This window comes from Sinohyriopsis cumingii, chromosome 4 (assembly GCF_028554795.1).
Source record: "Sinohyriopsis cumingii isolate HCF-2022 chromosome 4, ASM2855479v2, whole genome shotgun sequence".
NCBI classification, from domain to species: domain Eukaryota; kingdom Metazoa; phylum Mollusca; class Bivalvia; order Unionida; family Unionidae; genus Sinohyriopsis; species Sinohyriopsis cumingii.
Genome location: NC_142964.1, coordinates 87,018,351 through 87,043,161, shown reverse-complemented (window position 1 = coordinate 87,043,161; position 24,811 = coordinate 87,018,351). Strand labels below are relative to the sequence as shown.

The 24,811-nt window shown below is 34.3% G+C and overlaps 1 protein-coding gene across 1 annotated transcript in view; it reads right to left on the bottom strand.

The window, feature by feature from the left end:
- Positions 1–24,811, bottom strand: part of LOC149801605 (protein STIP1 homolog) — a 57,830-nt gene that overhangs the window by 20,914 nt on the left and 12,105 nt on the right. The window contains exons 3-6 of the mRNA XM_089955866.1: positions 17,880–17,948; positions 14,618–14,702; positions 9,297–9,397; positions 987–1,057 (exon numbers count right to left, since the gene is read on the bottom strand). Of these exons, the coding sequence (XP_089811992.1) occupies positions 987–1,057; positions 9,297–9,397; positions 14,618–14,702; positions 17,880–17,948 (326 nt within the window). The remainder of the gene's footprint in view (positions 1–986; positions 1,058–9,296; positions 9,398–14,617; positions 14,703–17,879; positions 17,949–24,811) is intronic.

Sequence of the window (24,811 nt, the reverse complement as noted above, 5' to 3'; positions counted from 1 at the left end):
TGGTGATACACTACCTCTTGTCAAAGTTAGGCTAAAGATATGGAATGGTGATACACTACCTCTTGTCAAAGTCAGGCTAAAGATATGGAATGGTGATACACTACCTCTTGTCAAAGTAAGGCTCAGTATATGGAATGGTGATACACTACCTCTTGTCAAAGTTAGGCTCAGTATATGGAATGGTGATACACTACCTCTTGTCAAAGTTAGGCTCAGTATATGGAATGGTGATACACTACCTCTTGTCAAAGTTAGGCTCACTATATGGAATGGTGATACACTACCTCTTGTCAAAGTTAGGCTCACTATATGGAATGGTGATACACTACCTCTTGTCAAAGTCAGGCTCACTATATGGAATGGTGATACACTACCTCTTGTCAAAGTTAGGCTAAAGATATGGAATGGTGATACACTACCTCTTGTCAAAGTAAGGCTCAGTATATGGAATGGTGATACACTACCTCTTGTCAAACTTAGGCTCACTATATGGAATGGTGATACACTACCTCTTGTCAAAGTTAGGCTCAGTATATGGAATGGTGATACACTACCTCTTGTCAAAGTTAGGCTCACTATATGGAATGGTGATACACTAATGTCAAAGTTAGGCTCAGTATATGGAATGGCAATTCAGAAAAACTGTATCACACAGAATATGAAGAGCAGGAGGGCTAAATCTAAGCTAAAACCTGCAAAAAGCACACTGATCGAGATCAACTTTATAACAAAAGCAGAAAACATCAAATTTCTTTATTATACAAACAGTTATGTAAAAGATTTTACCACATACACTTGTCTAGTACAGCACTGTTAAAAAAAATCACAAAGACAAAACCCATAAAGATGCTACTTTTGACACCTATGCAAGCTTCATATGTATGTAAATACCTTCCCAGTTTTTATCATTGTTGTCTCATTCTTAAACAAACAAAATAGCAGCTGGAATTAATATGCTTCTGGGTTCTGTAAATTATAGTACATACCTGTATCCTTTCCAACACAGAAAGCCTAAACCCCCAAAAACTGCCATCAGGATAAGTTGCACAATAATATACTGCAAAACAACAATAAAATAATCAAATGTTATTCAAAGATGTGACCCCTCCAAAAATTGAACTTAAAGATTTACTATGCATTTATGGGAGATACAAAAAATAAAACTTCTGTTCATAAGCTGTATTGTTTACCATAATACTTTATTAGTAGCAGTAACCCGTAATTGTATAATTAACCCCAGATCATTTTAATAAAAATAAGAGATCCAAGTGGGGATGATATTGCTCACCTGTCTTATATAACTTAATTTGGCCATTTTCCCAATGAGGCTTATGTAGCTTTGTACAAATACAATCCTATACAAACCATCTGATAACCCTTGTTTTTACTACAGCTTGATTCCAAACATAAAGACACAATAGACATAGATCTGATAACCCTTGTTTTTACTACAGCTTGATTCTAAACAAAAAGACACAATAGACATAGATTTGATAACCCTTGTTTTTACTACAGCTTGATTCCAAACATAAAGACACAATAGACATAGATCTGATAACCCTTGTTTTTACTACAACTTGATTCCAAACATAAAGACACAATAGACATAGATCTCATTCATTATCATACCCATCTAAGATCACTATGATGTAAACCTATTTACCAAGGTTTATCAAAATTTGTAGGAAATATAGTCTCCAGAGAGTTATCATGTTATGCCAAACAGATAACTGGATCATCTAATTACAGGACATAAGACCATTTATTAAAGAAGTTAAGACCACTTAAAACAGAAAGAGAGACCATTATGATGTGTGCTGATTTACCAAATTTGAGCAAAATCGGAAATTTGTCTCCAGTAACAAACTCAGACAAGCAAACAATATTACAACAGAAATATGTGCAGACCTTGCTCATAATCCAATTCATCCAACATGCTGATGATGTAAAACATTTTACAAGTCTGATATCAACCCAAGTCACTTGTATACTGGCAAGGTCAGATAGAAGATGATGTTAATAAAATGTGTTGATCTTACTGATAATTAAACTCATCCAATATCTTCATGATATAAGCCTATTTATCAAATGAGATCAAAATCCTATTAAAATTATCTCAAGGGGGGTAACAAGCTCAGCCAATAGATGCAACATCACCTAATTATCTCAAGGGCGGTAACAAGCTCAGCCATTAGATGCAAGATCACCTAATTATCTCATGGGTGGTAACAAGCTCAGCCATTAGATGCAAGACCACCTAATTATCTCATGGGTGGTAGCAAGCTCAGCCATTAGATGCAATATCACATAATATCTCAAGGGTGGTAACAAACTCAGCCAATTATATGCAAGATCAACTAATTATCTCAAGGGTGGTAACAAGCTCAGCCAATAAGATGCAAGATCACCTAATTATCTCAACGGTGGTAACAAGCTCAGCCATTAGACTCAAGATCACCTAATTATCTCGAAAGTGGTAACAAGCTCAGCCATTAGATGCAACATCACATAATTATCTCAAGGGTGGAAACAAGCTCAGCCATTACATGATTATATGCAAGATCACCTAATTATCTCAAGGGTGGTAACAAACTCAGCAAATTAGATACAAGATTACATAATTATCTCCAAAGTGGTAACATGCTCTGCCAATTAAATGCAAGATCACCTAATTGTCTCAAGGGTGGTAACAAGCTCTGCCAATTAGATGCATGATCACCTAATTATCTCAAGGGTTGTAAAAAGCTCAGCCATTATATGCAAGATCACCTAATGATCTCAAAAGTGGTAAAAAGCTCAGCCATTATATGCAACATCACCTAATTATCTCAAAAGAGGTAACAAGTTCAGCCAATTAGATGCAAGATCACCTAATGATCTCAAAAGTGGTAAAAAGCTCAGCTATTATATGCAACATCACCTAATTATCTCAAAAGAGGTAACAAGTTCAGCCAATTAGATGCAAGATCACCTAATTATCTCAAGGGTGGTAAAAAGCTCAGCCATTATATGCAAGATCACCTAATGATCTCAAAAGTGGTAAAAAACTCAGCTATTATATGCAAGATCACCTAATTATCTCAAAAGAGGTAACAAGTTCAGCCAATTAGATGCAAGATAACCTAATTATCTCAAGGGTGGTAAAAAGCTCAGCCATTATATGCAAGATCACCTAATTATCTCAAAAGAGGTAACAAGTTCAGCCAATTAGATGCAAGATCACCTAATTATCTCAAAAGAGGTAACAAGTTCAGCCAATTAGATGCAAGATCACCTAATTATCTCAAAAGTGGTAACAAGCTCAACCAATTAGATTCAAGATCACCTAATTATCTCAAAAGAGGTAACAAGTTCAGCCAATTAGATGCAAGATCACCTAATTATCTCAAAAGTGGTAAAAAGCTCAGCCAATTAGATGCAAGATCACCTAATTATCTCAAAAGAGGTAACAAGTTCAGCCAATTAGATGCAAGATCACCTAATTATCTCAAAAGTGGTAACAAGCTCAACCAATTAGATTCAAGATCACCTAATTATCTCAAAAGAGGTAACAAGTTCAGCCAATTAGATGCAAGATCACCTAATTATCTCAAAAGTGGTAACAAGCTCAGCCAATTAGATGCAAGATCACCTAATTATCTCAAAAGAGGTAACAAGTTCAGCCAATTAGATGCAAGATCACCTAATTATCTCAAAAGTGGTAACAAGCTCAACCAATTAGATTCAAGATCACCTAATTATCTCAAAAGAGGTAACAAGTTCAGCCAATTAGATGCAAGATCACCTAATTATCTCAAAAGTGGTAAAAAGCTCAGCCAATTAGATGCAAGATCACCTAATTATCTCAAAAGTGGTAACAAGCTCAACCAATTAGATTCAAGATCACCTCATTTATATGCACAAAGTTTGCTCATAATAAAAACTCATCCAACATGTTGATGATATCAACCAGTTTCCAAAGTTTGATCAACATCAGGTGGAAGTACCATCTCTAGCATGGTAAAAAGCTCAGCCAATCCATGCAAGATCACAACATCGATCTCAATTATAATACGAATTAAACATTTACTATCACAGTATGAAAAAAAGCAACAATAAAAGCGAAGTATTTTAATCTTATCTTGTAATGAAAAAGTTTAACACTGAATTTATCTGTGCCAATAAAATCCCAAACAAGATTTTTCAAACAACCTAAACTTCTTGAGACGATTTCATTAAACAATATTCATTTAAAAAACGTATACAAAAGGGTTGATTTAAATTTTGACAAAAGAACTTCAAAATTATATACTGTATTGTTGCACATAAACAAGGACTGAATTTTCTGTAAAATCATCTTGTCCCCTTGTAATTCGATAAACCAGTCCCCAAACCTGTATTAATACAGGGGCAGGTATTGTTTTTTAATATATGTAATACAAGGGATGACAATTTCCCATTTCTCCTGCATTCTATTTAAGATCTGAAACCAATGCTTCAAGCTACATGCCACTGTGTAATAGTTTCGCACCAACGTTCAGCTCAGAGATTATTCGACACCCTGGACAAAAATTTGGCTTACAACACATATCAGTCCATTTTCTAATCTGGGTTTCCTCCAAATATTCCACCCCATTTTTCACATTTGGACATTTAGGTTGGGGTGTGGGGTCAGAGCAATTTCATATAGAAAATTTAGAATTTGCTGCCACAGTGCAGTAGTGGCATATGGTAGTCGTTTACCAGCGGGCCAAGAAAATTTAAATGATGTTATAACGATTTATACCTCCATGAAATCAATAGGAAAATGATTTATTTTCTCAGACGTGGCAAGTACTATAATCATTATGTCTTTAATCCACTGTCAGACCTGATGTAACTAGAGCATAGATGAAACCTGACCTTGTAATCACCATCTGCATTACTAGTCACATGACTTCACAAATCTCAAACAACTACATCGAAAGTCCAATAGTCATGTGATATCAACAACAAAACTCCATTTTAATGTTGCACAAAAATTCAATTATAATAACTGAAAGTCTGATACATTTTGTAAAAACCAGAAAGAACACATAATTCTCAACGTATTCATTTCAAGAATGACAGAAACCAGTCGCTATCGCAGCAATCTGGCCAGTCAGATTCATCAAGTGGAGAGCACAGCAACATGGTAGTCACGTGATTCAACAAAACCCCAGTAGTTGTTCACGGAATATATATATATAGGGAGAGAATTCTGTGTTCTTTTGTTTTTGTATTCTTATTACAACCAGTATACAACTTTCATATTTAAAAAATTCTACATTTGAAAATGTGGGATGTGAGATTTGTGTATTCGTGCAACTAGCAATGCAAATCCGAGTACCAAATCAAATTTCATGAACGCTGTTGTTTTATCTTGTCTTTCAGCAGATTAATGAGATAAAGATTTTAATACCCTCAATTTCTGAGAAAATAAATAATTTTCATATCGATTACATGCAGGTATGACTCGATTTAACAAAGAATTTAACAACGCCCATCTGGTAAGTGGCTATACTTTGCTGCCACCATGTTGGCCTCTTCTGATGCTAGACTGGTTTTCATACCTTCCATGTAAGGAAAAATATGGATATTTGAGCTATCTGTGAATAAAATTTACTAGATGAATGTAATACACTGAACATTTGGATTGACTCAACAAATTTGTTTAGGGCAAGCTCCCAAACGATCCATTCTATTCAGAACTCAATAAACTTAACTCAGGGTCAGTTCAGTTACGACTCAATTACGTAATTGTTTCGGGCATCAAGTGGTGGCGAAAAATTCCCAGGTTGTCCCCACTTTCATCAGTATTTTCAAAATTCAAGGATTTTTCATGGTCAGGAAACAAATAATCATTTCTCATGACTTTTCCCCGATTTCCCGGTAGCGTGGGAAGCCTGCTCGTATTCAAAATCTAACAAAACTCAGACCAAAATGGTAACAAAGTAGTTATTGATATATGGACAGGTGAATGGATGGGCAAAAGATGTAAGGCTATACTTTTTGTTCAATTGCCTTTATGGCCAAGAAGCAAATTGGAACTTCAAGTGATTGGTACTTCAAAAACAGACAGCCATTAGAATTTTCTCTGCAGGACCTTAAGCAGAGAAATAGGTGTTTGGAAACAAAGTTAGATGAATAGGCATTATGGGATACAGCTCCTCTAAATGATGACATGGAATGCTGGAAATCCAACTCATTCAAGGTCTCACATCAATACAGAAAAAAATTAACGTAATCACTGACATGTGAACAGTACAACAATGACTACATTTGCCCGTAGTAAGTACTACCCTCAAAGATAAAGAAAAGTGTTTGCATTTAGCTCAGTTTCTCTGACACCACTATGTACAGTCATGACACTTCATGAATACATTCAGTTTCTCTGACACCACTGATTTACAGTCATGACACTTCATGAGTGCATTCGGTTTCTCTGACACCACTATGTACAGTCATGACACTTCATGAGTGCATTTAGTGAAGGGTACTTATCAAGTAGTACACTCCAGGTTGAATGCACCCATAAAGTGTCATGAGTGTACATATAAAAACGTCAAAGAAACAGCTAAAAGCAAAAAGCAAACATAATCACTGCAGCATTATAAGTACACCGCTCCCTCGATAACTCGCGCCCGGATAACTCACGATCCCGCTTATAACGCGGTGTCCGTCTTGGCTCCCGATTTTTCCAGAGAAAATGTATTTAAAATATCTTTAAAATATGCTGAATATCAAAAAATTATGATAAGAATTGATAAATTAAACCTTGAGACATTGCTCGTTTTATCATCGAAAATGGTGATTAATGCCCATAAAAATATAAACCATATTTTCAAATTTGCAAGTTCTAAATAAGAATTAATTTCAGAGATCTCAAAAAAGCTTAATTATGCATATTTTGGACGCCAATTTTTGATCTGGGATGCAGATAGTCACTGAGGCGGGAGTCCTCCGTACGCATGTAATAGGTGCATGGGAAAATTCAAAGATTTGCTGGTCCTGTTTCAGCCACCTGCTTTGTGGGAAAATGTGTTGATCAGTTAACTGTGCTGATATTTACAATGACAGAATTCAGTGACTGAAAGACGCTTTGATGTACATACATGTTGCCATTTTATAAGAGTACATAAAAAAAAAGAACATGATGCAATAGCTAGGTGGCTAGTTCAAAGGCTTTGACTGGCGGCCAGGTGAGAAACTACTGATATATAGTGATTGAATTCAGAGGCAGAAAGACCCTGTTTTAAAATCCTAGCGAGACCTCTGTTTCAAGATATCATATATTAGGTAAGTTTTTATGATAAATAGTTGTCAGTATACTGTAAATAAACAGTCTGGTGAAATAGCGATCAATGAAAACTTCTGGTAAATGCTAACAGGTGGCAACAGAGAATGAAATAAACACCAATTAAACTTCTTCCTGTGTGAAAGTCACGTTCTAATCCTTTAATTCTGTTTCAGTGTAAACATTATAACCACAACATGTTCTGTTCATTGAAAACATGAAAAGAGTCAATTGACCATCACATCGAAACCCGTGAGTACTTCTGTGCGAACCTAATTACATGCCGGCTTTGTTTTGATCAACAACTTGGGGAAGCGTTTCTTGCATTAAAAAATCGATTACAAGAGACCTGGGGTGCTAGATTAAGGGTCTTGGAGCTGCCTTTGACGTAAAGCAAAACAGTAACAGAGACAGCGACGATGATAGTGACTTCGAAGGTTTCAGTGAAACTGATGTCATTAATGCTGAAGCTGTTTGGGAGAAATTCGTACATACTCATGGTCCTGAGATGGGCATTTCTCTTGATGATAAGGAGGAGTGGATTTGTGCTGACAATGACTGCCCCACAGCCGAATACATGTCAGATGAAACAATAATTAATTCTATAATGAACAAATTTGCAGCAGAAGACGATTGTAACTGGAGTACCACAAGTGTTGAAAGTGATGCAGATGCAGATGTTGCACCACCTCTCCCCTCTGCACAGGAAGCAATCAAATATTTTGATATTGCCATAAGGTGGCTGGAGACCCAAAATGTTGACTACATAAAGCTCATGCAGTTGAGAAATCTGAGGGATTTTGATCGGCAGCAGAGAAACCAAGGAGTAACACACAAAAAAATTAACTGATTTTTTCAAAAAGTGAATTGATATTCGTCAAGTGTGGCACGAACGGCAAGTATTAACTTATTCTAATTTACATTGTTTTAAATTTGTAGACCAATTAAATATGTTAGTACTGATTAACCCTTGTTTTTTTTGGTTTCCATTTTACTTCTATCGCATTCAAATCTATCTATCTATTGTTAGATCGACACTGTTTCTCAAAAAGGGTCGATCTTTTGTATATAAAAAACCATCTAATTTGGATCAAACGATAAAACTAGAATGTCTCCAATTCAACATAAAAATTAGTTACGTAGTACACAATGTGTGAAGTGGTACACATTTTAAGCGAACAGAAACCACGTGGAATAAAGTTTTCGATGATCACCTCAATATACTGTAATTTATCTTGAAATTAATGTTGCCCTATGAGGAAATAATAAATAAAGTAAACCATTATGAAGAGATATTTCTTCACAGTTAATCTCAGCACGATTATAAAGTGAGTATTCAACACTATAATCTGCCTCCCCCCCTTATTTTTCCTTTATGTCGTTGATCACTTTATTGGTTTTGGGCTTATTTTACAGGTCCCTCGATAACTTGCGCCTCACTTATAGTGCGGTCGATGTTTCTGGACCCCGATGTGCGCGAGTTATCGAGGGAGTGGTGTAGCTCACTGTGATCTGTGTCCATGGTTAGTAGTATCCTCCTTAATAATGTTACCCATCAAGTTTCATGACTGTACATACAACGGTGTCTGAGAAACTAAAGGAAAACTTAATGCATTAAGTTAACAGAATCAGTGGAGGATAAAAATTGGTTGCTTTCACCTACTTTTGTCCATGGTAAATATACCCTCCAACATAAATTTACCCATATTGTTTCATAACTGTACATACAAAAAGTGTCAGATAAACTGAGCTAAATACAAAATCTTAATGCTGACACTTGCAACAGCCAGGCCCTTGGAAAAGTAATCCCTATGTCACAGGTGAGACAGAAATAGAACCTCAAAGGAAGCCAGTCATGGTCAAGGCAGGCATTATAATGAGGTGACATATTACTCCATGCAAAATAATTTTTTATCGATACAAATAAATAAATCAGGCTTAAAATTAACATACTGATAAATATATTCTATTGATGAATGTCATTGCTCACACACATTTTTACCTTCAGTGATGGTTCTTTGGTGAGGTACTGGTCAGCCAATACAATGCACAAACCTATTACAAATCCTACAGCACTAAAGATCCATGGCTCTCTGGACAATGCTGCACGTAAAATAAAAACAGGAAATATTGAATATGTTGACATAAATATAATACAAGAAATGTGGGAAACATCTAAAAACTGACTCAAAAAACTACCTGAAATTATCCTCCTAAAACAGACTATGAATATAGAAAGAAAAAAGTAAACTCTCAATCACTCAAGTTTTATTTGAAATAATATTTTGGAAGTCGTATGACAAAAACTTAGCTACAGAAACGGTGAGCAGCTTGCACACTTAAATTACCCCTACTTCTTGTGCATCCCATCCCTACCACAAAACTGAGTTAAGTTCATAGTGAGAAGAGGGTCTGGGCCTTCATAATGAGTCCACAATAAAAGCATTGCTGTCAAATTTGTGACCTCAGTCACAATGTCATAAAACTGAGTAAGCATGCAGTGGAATTAAATGTTTCAGCTTCATCCAAAGTATGAAGAAAATCATAGGGGGTTTTAGGAAACGAAGTCAAACCTGTCCTAATGGATACCTGAGTTCAGCAGTCACCTGGTCACAATGGCCATTCTAATTTCCATTTGGCAAATTTCCTATATAAATGTAATGTAATCAGTGGTCAACTGTCTTCTGCAGTCAATGGCCATGCGTTTTGTAACCCAGCAGTGGTTTCACCTTGCCTTCCATATATAGAAGCCATGTGTTTCTTAACCAAGCTGTGGTTTCAGTGTCTTCTGCAGTTGCTGAAGCATACCAGCAGCGACTGCTTCAAGCATGCAAAATAAACTTGTTTTGTTGCATGAGCAATGCATGGTATATAAAACGTATTTTATGTGAATCGATGTATAAATGTTTCAATTAGTATAAGTATTACTGTAATCTTGTGAAACTCAAAGGTATCAACATATTGGCTTCAAAAGCAAGGCAGTACTTATCCTTCCTGAACAGGATTGAAGCAATTCTTCTTTAAATTGATTTTCTTTACTTTCCCTGTTAACGGGATGGGTAGGATGAATCTGTTAATTTTTATTTCAAGATTTTGAATCAAAGCTGCCTCCGATGGAAAAAAATACATGTAATCTCCATTTAGATGTACACTGCATTAGTGATATCCTTATGGGTTAAGGTGCTACTGACAATAGCCGTAAGAAGCTTCTTTTCATTCTGTAATCATCAAAGGTCACAAACAAATAAAAGCAGACTGTCTTCTGATTTCGTGAGTTTGAGCAATGGCTTAATCCATCAATTGTTTAAATTGTTTTCATGTCTAATAAGACCAACTGCCCTAGCAAAATGTCAGTCATATGCACTTTCCCTAATGTACAGGAATGCATATATAAACTGAAAGGGTTTGCAATTTGTCATAGACAATCAAACATGCTGAAATCAGTGATGAAAGTTTCAGGCATTGCAACTCAATCTGGGATGGAGATATGCACAAAACAATTTAACTAAGATCAGTGACTTTTTCAAGACTTAGTTATGATTTAATGTTGATGATGGATTAAAATGAAGATGAAGTATCCTTGTGTGGAACTTACTTTATTAAATTATTTTATTATTCCTTTTGTTAAATAGCTAAATTAAATGCATATATCTTGGTAGTATACTACTACTGCCAATAATAATACACTGTGAACTAATGCGAATACTAATACAAGTAATGCTGATGCTATTCGGTTCACAGTACATGTACATAAATCTGTCATGAACCAAGCTTGATAGCTGAACCTGCCTTCATAGGTCACGTGTCTTCAAAAGCCACACCGCCTTTTCCCATGGATAGCTGCTGTAGACAGGTACGAGTGTATGAGCAAACAAAAAACTTTAAAAAATCCATGACCTTGAGCTCAAGATATAAGGGGCAAGAGGTGGATCATAAAATGAATCATGTTTTATATCTGTTTCAAGCCAAGTATGAAGAAGTCCATCATTGGGTTTACAAGCAAATAAACAAACACTAATCAAAATATCAACATAAATTTGACATGAGAATGATCTTGATGCCAAGATAAATGGGGTGAACCAGGATGTTGTTGATTGAATTGTCCTATCTTCAAAATGATTCATCCCAAGTCTGAAGAAAACCTATCGGGAGGTGTTCAATATATATGCAACAAAATAACTGTAACCAAAATCTAAATGCTGTAACCTTGACCCCAAGATAGAAGGAGTGAGCAAGTATGTCATAGGAATGAATTGTCTCAGCTTTATGTTAATTCAGACCAATGAGCTTCTCTCAAGAGGTTTAGGAATATATGCAAATCAAGTTATAATAAACTGTTAATGCTGCAGAGATCAATGCTGCCAACTATGAAGAAGTCACAGCTAGGTCTCACGTTTCCACTAATGTTAACCCCACAAAATGGCATAATTGTCATGCAAACAGTGAAAGCATTTTGACTGGTCAGCATGAATATCGTTTAATGATTACCCTAATATCCATCATATGTACTAAGTTTCACAACAATCACTGAAAACTGGAAGAGTACAGCTGTAAGTCAAAAAAGAGCAACAACTCAACAAAAATCTCAGCACACAGATTTGTCAATATTTGCATCTTTAGATGAATACAATACCATGTACCAGTGATGCACAAAAATAATACCAGACAAGTTGAATTCACAAGACCCTGTATTACATTCTGTTCAACTGAAAGTAAAAAAAAGGCAGTAACTCTAGCAAATGCTGTGAAAACTGAGTGATTTATCCATATGTGCATCAAGTGTCCAATCCAAAATTCACATAAAAATTCCAATGAAAGTGTTCACTCAAAAGAACTAAAAATTTATTTTCTTGCTAAACGTACAATCAAATTTGTAATTTCATTTGTCGATAAACAATATAAACAATATAAAAAATGTATAATTTAATTAATACCAAAATTTAACAGGAGGCCCAAGTGCACCAGATATCACTTACCTGGGTAGTTTACATGTCTTGTGAATATAAAATTTATACACATATATGAATTTACCAGTGACTCTGATGCTGAAATGTCAGTAAATGGAACAAACTGTGAGTACAGCTTCAATGGTGAATGTCAAAGTTTCAGTGTGAAGAAGAAATATTGAATAAAGACTGTTTTCTGCCCCCATTATTATGAAAAAGTACATACTGTTACATTTCCTGACTAGTTGTGTTATTCAAGACAGAAACGAAACCCTATTCATTATTTTACAGATTTCTAATTCTGAAAAAGTACCCTAGAACATGGGCTGGCATTGGAAATTGCAGAATAAATAAATACTGCCTTTGGCAACTTGATAATCCAAATTAGATATGATGGTGGTCTTACTAATTGAAAAACTTTCAGCAGACTGCAATTTCTAGGATCCAACTAACTGTGTTCACAATGTCAACATGGAGCAAAGTTGTGCTGATACTAAAAACTAAAATGCAAACGTTTTATGGTCCACAAAAGTGAACAGAAACTGCCATGTCTATAATGCGTAACATTTTATTGAACAACATACATGGACATTTCCAGTTGATCATATAATGGATGTTATAATTAATAAGAACATACATACATTTTTACTGCTTGCAAATGAAGTGCAAGACAAGGATTTACCATTTTATATTCAGTTATGCTATGAGACAACCCATCATGTGGGGAAATTAAACAGCATTTACTATGAGTAAAATTATTGTTTCTAAATGTACTTTAAAAGATATAGTGTGTCTGCCAGATAGGAAATTTGTATATGCTATTTCACTTTCTCAAAAACTATGAAAACAAAAGTTATACTTTAGGGGAAATTATTATAATGGTCAAGTTAAAAAAGGGATTGTTGACAGAACAACATGTCAACTTCAAGCTAGAAAGTGTAAGACAATATATCCATTTAACCTAAATGTTGGTAAAGTAGAACCATGTTCGAATTTCAGAATAAAATACATTTAACTCTGTATAAAACATGTATCTTTAATAAATATCAGCATTTCAGCTTTCCAATGTCATGAAAAATATACGATATTTGTTAAAGTACATGATCATAAGTGAATTTCATGCCATTCTAATGACAAAAGCATGGTGCCTTATTATCTCAACTGAATGACCATCAGTCTCTGTATCTCTCTGTAGTAATAAAACAAACGTAATACAAACTAATGTAACATCTCAGTTTGCAAGACTTCTAAGCTCGAAGGTGTAATCATGCTGTAAGAACCGAACACTAAGATTTTTTTGTCTATACAATTAAAAATGTATTAATAGCATTGACACCATGAAATGGGTGTTGTGTTGGATCTCATTAATACCATACATTCTGCACATTAGAATGGAAGTTTAGACCCGTTTAGTTATGACCTTCTTCACACAAAACAACACTACTTGCACATGAAAGATTTCCATCTTATTTTTATAATGGAACTTAAAACAACTACATGTTGACTTGCAAGTTAGATTTGTTCATCATAAGTTACTCAGGTTTATTTCTGGTCATTTGATTGATCTAAAACATTGTTTCATTCAACTTTATACCAGAAAAATAGGGGCCCCGAGTGGCCGAGAGGTCTAAAGCGCTCACCGTTCCAGATCACTGCCATTTCACCTCTGTCTGCGTGTGTTAGAGTCCAAGGCTCGGCTAGCATGGGTACGTGGGAAAGCCTGCCAGTAGCTTCTCGTGGGTCGGTGGTTCTTCCCTGGGTTTTCCAGGGTTCTTCCTCCACCAGTTATACTGGCCGACATGTATGGCCTATCTTGTGCTGAAAAATGGCGTTAAACCCTACAACAACAACAACAACAAACCAGAAAAATAATCAAAATAAACATCAGTTTAAATTTACTTAATAGTTTATGGATATACTATATCAATGAGAAATACATGGAAAAGATGAAACATGTACATAATTTTGTTAGTATTTTCTTTAAAAAATGGTTTCCATGGCAACCATCACATGAACACATAACCTGTCAGAAATTAAATAAAAGCACCTCATACTTATCCTATATATGATATTAGGATATCTAGAGAGGGGGTATAAAACAGCCCTTATTCAATATAGTCCTTGCTCATTTTAATAATTTTGAGTATGCAGATTTCATTGAGTAATGGGAGGGACAGAAGACACCTCTCATCCCAGCAGAAAAACCCTCCAACAGGTCCCTGGGATTAATGCAGGTGCAAAGTTCTGTGGCAATCCTCCAAGTAGTTTCTGAGGAATTATGGTACCAAACTTGTACAAACTGATGCCAGATGCACACAAAAGGACATATGAACATGCGTACTGAGGGACAAAACAAGACAAGATAAAGATATAGTACCTTTCCTGAGTTTTACTGCTTCTCTCTGTGCCCTGTCTAGGGCTTCCTGGATTTCACTGTTACTTGGATCAAGCAATAAAGCTTGCTGGTGATAGAAATAAAAGCAACAGACTCACATATCTTAAATGCATAATCAAAAACATGTAAATGAAATGATGCAAGTCCTTGTTATGTTTAATTTAGTTTTCTGTATTCATCAAAGCATCATGCATTGTATAATACTGTATCGATGAAACCTTGACTTTTCAGGTTTGCAGGAAAAACAGTGACTTGTCTAATAGTAACAGACAAAATAGTGGCTTGTCTAATAGCAATAGACAAAACAGTGACTTGGGAAATGACAATGAACAAAACCGACTTATCAAATGGCAATGACTTTTGTAATGGCAATTTGAAACAAAACTGACATGTTAATTTTAAAGCAATCACTGTTCTTAAAACCTGCATGACAAGCTATTATTACTGTCCACCCCTATAAATCAAATTTGACTGGGCAAAAGTCACCTCTTCAGATTAACCTACTGAAATGAGAGAGTAGTGCTAACCAAGATAGTTTTATGATTATAGATAGGATAGTATGTACATGTATACAGCATGCTAAAACCTACATTTATGCTGTCGCAAGACCAAAAACTTAACCTAAACCAATAAAATTTTAAAAATAGGTCACAGTCACCTCTTCTGGTAAAGTATTATTACAAAGAGGGATGAATAAAATCATATAGTTAAATAATTAAAGCATAAACAATACAAAAATAAATCTGAAGCTAAGTTAGTGAAATGTACATGTATATGGTTCACCATGATTTGAAGCAAAGTCAGTGAAATGTACATATCATGCACATGGGTCACTATGACCTATTTTTGAGGCAAGGCTGGAATACTTGCCAAGTTACATGATTCCAGGTACAACAGTAGTATACAGTAGATAAAAAATAAACAATGTGCTAAATGCAAAATGTTAACCAGTGAAAATGTGAAATGTAGGTCAAGATTATCTTCTGCTGTAAGGTTGCTGTACTAAAAGAGCCGTTTACAGTCATAATTTGATGATTCTACCGTTAACAGTGTTGAGATTTAACCCAAGTAGAGCTTGAAATATAGATCAGTGATATACTTTTGTTACAAGGATATAATTACAACCTAGATTTGTGAATCTTGGTATTACCATCATATATACAAGGTGCCTAAAAAAAATAAAATATATAAGCTAAATGCACAACTTAAAACTAAGCCTGTGGAATGTGAAATGCAGGTCACTATACAGTTTGATGATTCTAGTATGAACAGAGCTTCAGAAATAAAGTGCAAAATTTAACCAAACAAGTTGAAGCATGAAATATACGTCATAATGACATAAGTCTGTAATGGCAGTGTAGTACTCATTAAGATAAACCCTTCACAATGTTTCGTGATTCCATGTATAACTGTTACACTATTTATACAGTGCAAAAAATCAAAGTTAAACACAAAAACTTAACTAAAAACATAAAGCTATGAATATGTACAAGGTAAGCCCCTTTAACCCCATCCCCTAGGTGATCGTATTATGCAGCCACTCCAAACTGCTGCCTAGGACCTAGGAAGAAAGAATTGTTGACATTCAGTGATGTGTATGTATAGGTACATCTTTTATCAGTGTGTACACTAACACCAACATCAGGGGGAGTAACATACAATCACCAACCTCAACTTTGCAAGGGTGAGCTAGAAAGGAACAAAGATTTCACTGACTTCTAAGTCATAACGACCACAGGTTTCAACACATTTATTTAAATGAAGCTTGAATTCATAACTTTTGTCCTTCCCTCATGCCTGCCAGATCATGAAAAACATGATTTTTTTACTCACAATACCCTCTGACATGGTCAAGTTAATAAAAATATTTAAAACAAATCTATTTAAAAGAACAGTATGTTTTCGTAAAGGTGCAATGCTTAATTCTAGCAAAAAAGCACCAATGGGCAATTTACACACTCAGTTAATTGTTAATTGTTATCAAGGTGATTAAAGGATAAAGGTGGTCACAATAAACAACCACAATGGATAACTTAACTGACTGACAATAGCTAGGGTGACTCTGTATTTGAGTCCTTCATCAGTGTAGTGGGACAATATATTAGACTATTTGCAGAGGTCAAGAACACATGTGGAACAACCCAATTCATTTGAAGTTTGGTGTGGAACAACCCAATTCATTGAAATTAGAGAGTGTTTGAAGAAGTTCTTACACCAACTACCCTGAACAAGAAAGTTTAAACCACCTTTCAAGATCAGTGACTCGTTCATGATCACAGCAAAGTTTGTTTGGAGTTGGATTTTAATCCATGCTTTTATTAACATCCTCCAAGACTTATTTAGAAACCAATCAAATAAAACTTCACCATCTGACTAGGTTAGTTAGGTGTTACATATTTGTAAGGTAGTAGATCAGCTTCTTGTCAAGGAATAATTAATTTTTAAGACCAGTGGAGTAGATAAAACACTGTTTTGTGGTGAAATCTGAAGCATAAATGAATGAAAGAAAAAAATTAGTTTGACAGGAAACCAGTTAATCATTGAAGGGTAATGCTTCTACTAAATAAGAAGTACAGTAATACCTCGAACATTCACGAGGTTAGGTTCCAGAACCAGTTGCGGATCAGAAGGAATCGCGAATGTTTGGTACGAGTCACTAAAAATGCTAATAAATGCTTATTTCTAGGGTTTAAACCCTAAATATGACCCAAATCATGCTCCCAAAGCACTTTAATTTCATTTAAAAGTTAGCTTAATACATTACCCTTAAAAAGAGAAATAAATGGTTGACGTAAAAATAGAGTACAGTATCGCCTAATGGATATTTGCCACACTAGCGCATTTACAGTACGGTACATGTATACATGTACTAATATTACCCCTATACTAATTCATTGGCTGCCATTTTCTTTTGCACTCACAGTAAGGTAAAACCACGTAACAAATGGGACTGTAAACTTAATGACTGACGTTTTCTTTGTCATTGTCAGGAAGGTAAACTAGGTAAACTTCATATGTCACAGAAGTCATATAACGAAGGTACAATTCAATAAAATAAAGAAAACATGTACGTAGAGGGTACCAATGAAAATTTCGCGAATCCGCAAATTCACGAATCCAGAAACGGGAATGCACAAGGTATTACTGTAAATCTGAAACCAAAACATTATTACACTGAATATCACAAATATATATATGTGACCCATTGTCCAGCATGAGAATATAATGGCTCTCTGATACATACCTTATATGACATTATAGCTGAGGTACAGTTCCCAGTTTGATACTCCACTTCTCCTTTTCGGAAAAAACCCTGAAATTTAAAATAAAAAATAAGGCAAACAAACAAAGCAAGTCATTATGTGAGATTCAGTGTCCAGTACTTTGAGTCTCCTTCACTGAAGCAATGGTCGATGTTTATAGACCTTGTCACTTGTGATTTACTATGGTAAAACTGGTACAGATTACAGACCATTTATTATCCTCATCATCAAACAAGCATACAGCACCCTGAACTATATTGTGTTGAAAATCAAACAGTGCCTGACTTAAAAATAAAAAGCAATCAACTGAAATGCTGAATAAATGATGCCTAATGGCTGATTTTAGGTGGGTGGAGCTAAAAAAATTGTCAATTGTTGTCTGGAAACTTTAAACTGCCACTCATTATCTAATAATACATTTCAAACATTGGTGATATCATTTCCCCAATAATCGTCAAGTATTACCATGACAAAATATTGATGTTTGATTATCTGGTGTACCAGAAAAGAGCTTACATCTAGAGCACTCCATTCCTGATTTGACTAATATTCAACTTTGGTCATTACCTAGTACCACCTAGTATGGCTTTTTTTCACCCCTCTTTCTCTATTTTACTTCTCAAACAGACAGAATTTTTCATTTATGCATGTTCCTTTGTTAAGATATTCAGTCCATGTCTGCAGACAGTTACAACTCTATGGTCTTAAAGTCAGTAACTGAAAGATGCAAAAGCAACAAGTTTATTAAATTTAACTAATAATTGATTTCTCTAAGTTGAAAACTGAAAATTTAAGATGAACTTACAGTATTGTGAATTAATCCAAAAAAAATCTTAATTGTTCAATCAAAAGTCCATAAGTTTAGAATGTTCTAAATGAATTTCAATTTTTAATATGCTGATGTACCAAGTCTTGAATATGTTGATGTACAGTCTTGATGTATCACAATGATATACCATAATCAAGAATGTCTTTGAATGAGTTCACAATAATTCCAAAGTAGTGTTTTAGTCAAAAAAGTCAATAAGCACATTGTAATTCCAATGAATAATTTAAATAAATGATTCTTCTCAAATTATAACTAAACATACCAGGAAATGGTCTCACAGACTTAACTTATAACTGGAATGAATAATTGTTTACCTCATCTCATATACAGTATAATAATTATACAGTATAATAATTTCACTTGACCTAAGACACAGCAAAATGCCTAGGATGTAGATCACAAGTTCTCTTCAAGAACATTTTAAGTTTGTTAATAGGATTAGGCCAAGAACTCAAATCGAGGTAAACATCTTTTTAAAAAATGATAAAAGTCAGGTAGATCAGAGCTCTAACCTGTTATGTATATTTGATTTAATTACATCTGATTTAATATGTTCATTTCAATTTAATTGTTTGTCAGTTTTTTAAAAAATTATTTTTCATTACATGATATTGTAATGTAAATTTATTCACTAGAGATGATACTTTTTCAGAAAATAATTTGACCTTGAATGTTTATAAACACCAGATGTTGATCTAAATCCTGACCTCGTTTCAAAATGTATAGCACACAAATAAACAAGTTCTATCATTATTGTAAAATGATTGGTTGTTGTTGTGGTCATAATGGGACTTCATGTTTAAGATGCAAACAAATTTTTTTTATTTTATTTCTTAGAGTAAAATGATTGGTTTTCGTCAGGGTCACAGTGGGTCAACATGATCTTTAACAAGTACTTAGTTTCTATGAACTTCCAGAACATGATCATGTGACCCACTGTTTACATTTAGAAGACATATAACCTATGATTTAGAGAAAGTATTCTCAGTAGAAGCTGGGCTGTTAAACTGGAAGTTGTATGTTGTGCTGTTTGGAGTTATTTCAAATTACTTGGATTCAAAAGGATTATTCTGTTATTTTTCTGGAAAATACATGTGCTCATTTGAGATTCTTAATCAAAGACAGTTCTTATAAGAAATTTATTTTGATTTACAAAACCAGAGTGATAATTCTTGTTTCTACAAGAAACTGTAGACTTCAACACTACAGATTGCAGCATACGTCATCGTCTTCCATTTTGGATTCTTCGTTGGGATTTGAACTTAAAATCAGTAGAACATTTTATTATTAGGACTACTAAAATTTTATTTTTGGATTTGATTCGTAAAACCATAAGCTCATAGTTTTTCATTTTTACAGAATTTTCAAAGCTTTTTGTTTTCACTCTTTTTTTGTTTTACTGTTTATTCGAGCCTAAACACGTGACATAAGAACCCTCAATCATGGGCAAAGGTCAAGCACAATATAAATTTTATACATAACAAGACTTAAAGACAAAAAGTCTACAGACAGCACTATCCCCATAAATTTCAATCATCAAAAATGTTGTCTTTATTGAAATAACTCATTATCTGAAAGCTGTATCACCATTTTGCAATTACGGCTATGGCTAGTGCCAATATAGCATTTCTATCAATAATATTACATCTTTTTCTTTTTGCAATTTGTTCCTTTTTTCTCTATATGCAGCAAATAAGACTACAGTCCAAAATAAAACATTATTTCCTCAAAGGAACAAATTTTTTGTAACAAAAGTTATTTTCCTACATGTATGATAATGCATTCACAAGATACCTGGAAGTGTAGTACAAAATTATTTGTAATGTCATTTGACCTTGAACATGATATCATAGATAGAAAATCAATTAAATTGTTTCAATGTCAAGACACAACCATGTGCTAGCTTGGTTGTCTATAATTAATGGGTTTCTTGGTTTTTTAAAGAAAAAAACACACATTTCAAAGTGGCACAACCCAAGGTTTTTATAAAATATACCCACATGTTGTACTCTATAAGAATCCATTTATACTTCTGAGTGTTGCTTCTAAAGCAAAACATCTCCATCAAACCTTTACCTTAAAATCAATATCAGCTTATTATCAACTTGTTCATTAAAATCCAAATAAATATAAATTCTGATCAAATTTCACTTGTATATGTACAAGTTACTGTGTTCAGAAGCTCAATGAAGTACAAAAATGCAAGCAATAACATCTGACTTGACACTAAGGACAAACATGTCCTTTACTCAAAACTCCATCATAAAAATGTGAAGTTGAAAGAAGTCAGATCTGCATCATCTTCATTTTGAAGCAATTAAAGATTGAAAAACCCACAATAATGCCCTCATTGATGAATGAAGAGTACTGATAACAAGATTTTTTGATGGCCACAAGGGTTCAAAGTTAGAGATTAGATGAACACCATTTTCATTCAGAATCAGCTACATACTGCTATAACAGTGCTTTAGTAAAACCCACATCCCATTCAAAAGCAGCCATGTAAAGATTGTCAGGCTGCTATCAAGGCAGGTATCTGAAGGTTAGATCACTGTGTATCTTGCAAGAAACAGGGTTATTTTTGTTTTTCAACGTAGGTATAATGTCCATCCATTAGAAGGGACTTGTACAAGATTTTTCAAATAATTTTAGATCACATTGCCATCATTTTTAATTATGACCAACAAGATACAGTGAGAAGTTTTCTAGTGACATCACCAACCCATCAAGAGTCTGAAGTTGTGATAGGATTTCTAGATGACTACTGCATCCATTTTTATTTAGGAACATCTAGACAACAAAAAATATCTTAGTGAAAGCCCTATGTGAATATGACAGAAAAAGTAGCAAGATTTTGAAGATTAAACTGCAACATTTACCAAATTTTCCAAACATGTACATAAATAAATCAAACGATGTTGTTTAATCAAAACAAGTCCACACTCAATCTTTTCACAATCTACTTGTAAGTCGAAATGTACATTGGACAAATATTTACATTTAAAACACTGACAGTAAATATGTCATACCTCACTCAACTTACAAGTGTTTTTTTAATGTCTTTAAACTATGATAATGACAAATTCAGTTTGTAAGACATTGGTGAATTCATGACTATACAACAAATTCTGTAAAACATTCTTGGGATCATTGTGATATTGCATCCCACTGTTACATATATACACATGATAAAATACATATAATGCAAATGGGTGCTTTTTTGCAGGATCTATAATAACTATGAAACTGTGCAGTGGCATATAAACATGAAACAATGGCTCTTTAAAATAAAATGTTACACACCAAAAATCCTGTTAATGAACATGTTTTTCAAAAGTACAAGTAATATCAGAATTTAAGGAATCTGGCTTAGCATTATCAATAATCCAACCTAATGTGTAACACACTGTACTACTATTTCTTGATGTCAAATTCTAACTGGAAATCATACTTTATGAAAAGAATCCTACCAAACAGTGCAATTAAGCTGTTTTGACAAAATATATCCATTTAATTGGAACTGCATGACTGACATCCATATGCATGTTTATTTAGACAGGTACCAATAAATTAAACTAGGTACATACATAATTTATACTATGTCTACATTTACACATATAAATGTCACAGCCATAATGGTTGTCAAAATATCACCATTTTCATTTAGGAAAATCTATAACTTTGGATGAAGTGCATGTAAAGTTTCAAGGCATTTTTTGAAGCAATCTAGGATAAGCAGTGATAACAAATTTGTGCTAACAGACAGTGACAGATAACAGGCCATACCATAAGCTTTTCCAGTTACCATTAAAGCAAAAACACTTTAATTTTTGTTTATAAGCAGTCAGCAAATACTCTGCAACAGACTTTTTTCCTTGTCATCTCCAAGATAATCATCAAAGCACAACAACAGACTTTTTTCCTTGTCATCTCCAAGATAATCCACAAAGCACAACAATGGCTTTTCAGCTCCTGCCTGAATCTCAGCTGACACAATCTTTTGTCAATTAAAAACTGCTTTCAATATATCAACTACCTGTAAAAGTTTGGTACACAATCAAGAATGCAGGGATCGTCCTGGGCTTCGCCAATGTCGCAAATTGCGATTTTTTTTCCTTATTGGCGACAAAAATATCCCATCTGGCGATTTTTTTTGGCGACAGACTTTTTGGTTATTTAATTTGTACATACAATCATGGATTTGGACTGGATAAATTAAAAGGGAGATGAAAGGAAGCCACAAACTTGACTAAGCAATGCATTGGAATCAATCTGTTACACAAACGATCCTTTGTTCGTATTGACAACCCCATCTTTACAGTGCATTGTTACATCATAATCTGCTTATGCTGACATCTGGGCTGAGTACTGTATGCTGTGTTACAGTCAATCATGCTACCGAACTATACCTACAACTGACCGACTTCTGAAGACGCGAATAGAACAGATACAATTAATTGAATGGCTAATCCTTCTGTTATTTTTTTTTTTTTTTTACATTTACCAATACAATAGTTTTGTTGAACCTTCATAGAAAACTGATAACCTCTGAAGTACCGACTACTGCGTATAAATACAAAGCAAATGGAAAAAATCTCAATCACAATTATATCTGTCGCCAGTGCAGCATTTTACTCATTGATCTTTTCCTTTTGCCATCAATCCCGTGTTATGGCTGCAGAGACTTAAACTCCGCAACAAAAAATAGAAGAAAAAAAAACAGTTTTGCATAATTAATAATAATTATTTATTTCTCAAAATACAGGAGTGAAAGAATACCTAAATTGGGTGTGAATTTATGCTTATATATACGGTCCAATATTGCCAGGTGTTGACTCATGTAAGTTTCATTCGTGGGAATGGAGATCCTATTTTGTTTGTCGAGAAAATTTATACAGCATTCAGTGATCATTCTTGGGATTTAGGAAGCAATTCACTACAAGCTTTGTGAAGTTAGCCATGGGGGGGGGGCTGCTGAGAGACTACTGGTGTCACCTGTCAGCACTGTAGACTGTGAATGTGGAATCAGTAAGATGAACCTCATAAAAACTGACATCAGAAATAAACTCTGCATCTCATCTCTCGAGAATTTAATGAGAATCAGCATGTACAGATGTGAAAAATTAGACTTTGAAACTGCATTCAACAAGTGGGCAGCCCTAAAATCGCGACGGATCTTCATGTAACACTTTGTAACATTTTGTTAATGCTTGTTGTAATTAGAGTATTAACTAACCCATCTTTTGTAATTTTCATTGCCTGTTACATTAATAGACTAAATTAACACTTGAAAAAATGTACACTACTTGTTCTGGCGACACTTTTTGAAAATTGGCGACAAAATATTGAGGTTGGCGATTTTTTGGGAGACAGCTTTTTAAAAGCCAGGACCATCCCTGAGAATGTGCCAATGATGTTCCCCTTTCCCCCAGTTTTTCTGGTAATTGTTCAATTCATATTTCCTGCCCCTTTCATCCATATGATACTGGGAAATTAATATATTTTTATTTAGGACCAACTAACATAACAAGAAGTCTTTTTGGTGATAACATGATTTTCAAGATAGCAACAAGAATGGCCATAAAGGACTGGCATCATTTTTATTTATTAGCAAGTAGACACCATCAAAAGCCTTTTGGTGAAAAGCCTATGCTGACACAACTTTCCATTTTGAAGCATCAATAACAAGATTTCAAAATGGCTGCTGCATGAGCATTGCCATTCTCATTTAATTTCAATTTGACTTCGTAAGAAGTGTTTTGTTTAAAAGTCCATGTTAATTTGACCATTCATCCAATTACATTTTCATAATTCTGCAACAACAAAACCAGCATTTGCAAAGGGAAACTGAGGAATGCATTACTCTACATTAGCTACAGCACCATATTTCAGGATTTCATTTGAAATAAAATGTAATGGAAAAGTGAAGTTTTATTTAAAATAGTGATTGTCACGGATAAATTTATGAAACATCTACTCCATGTTTGACCCATCAGTACTGGACCCCAATTCAAACTAGGTTATATGAATCAGAGATCTCTGTATTAAAAGTAAATGCATCCAGGGCCTTCAGTCTTTGGTTGT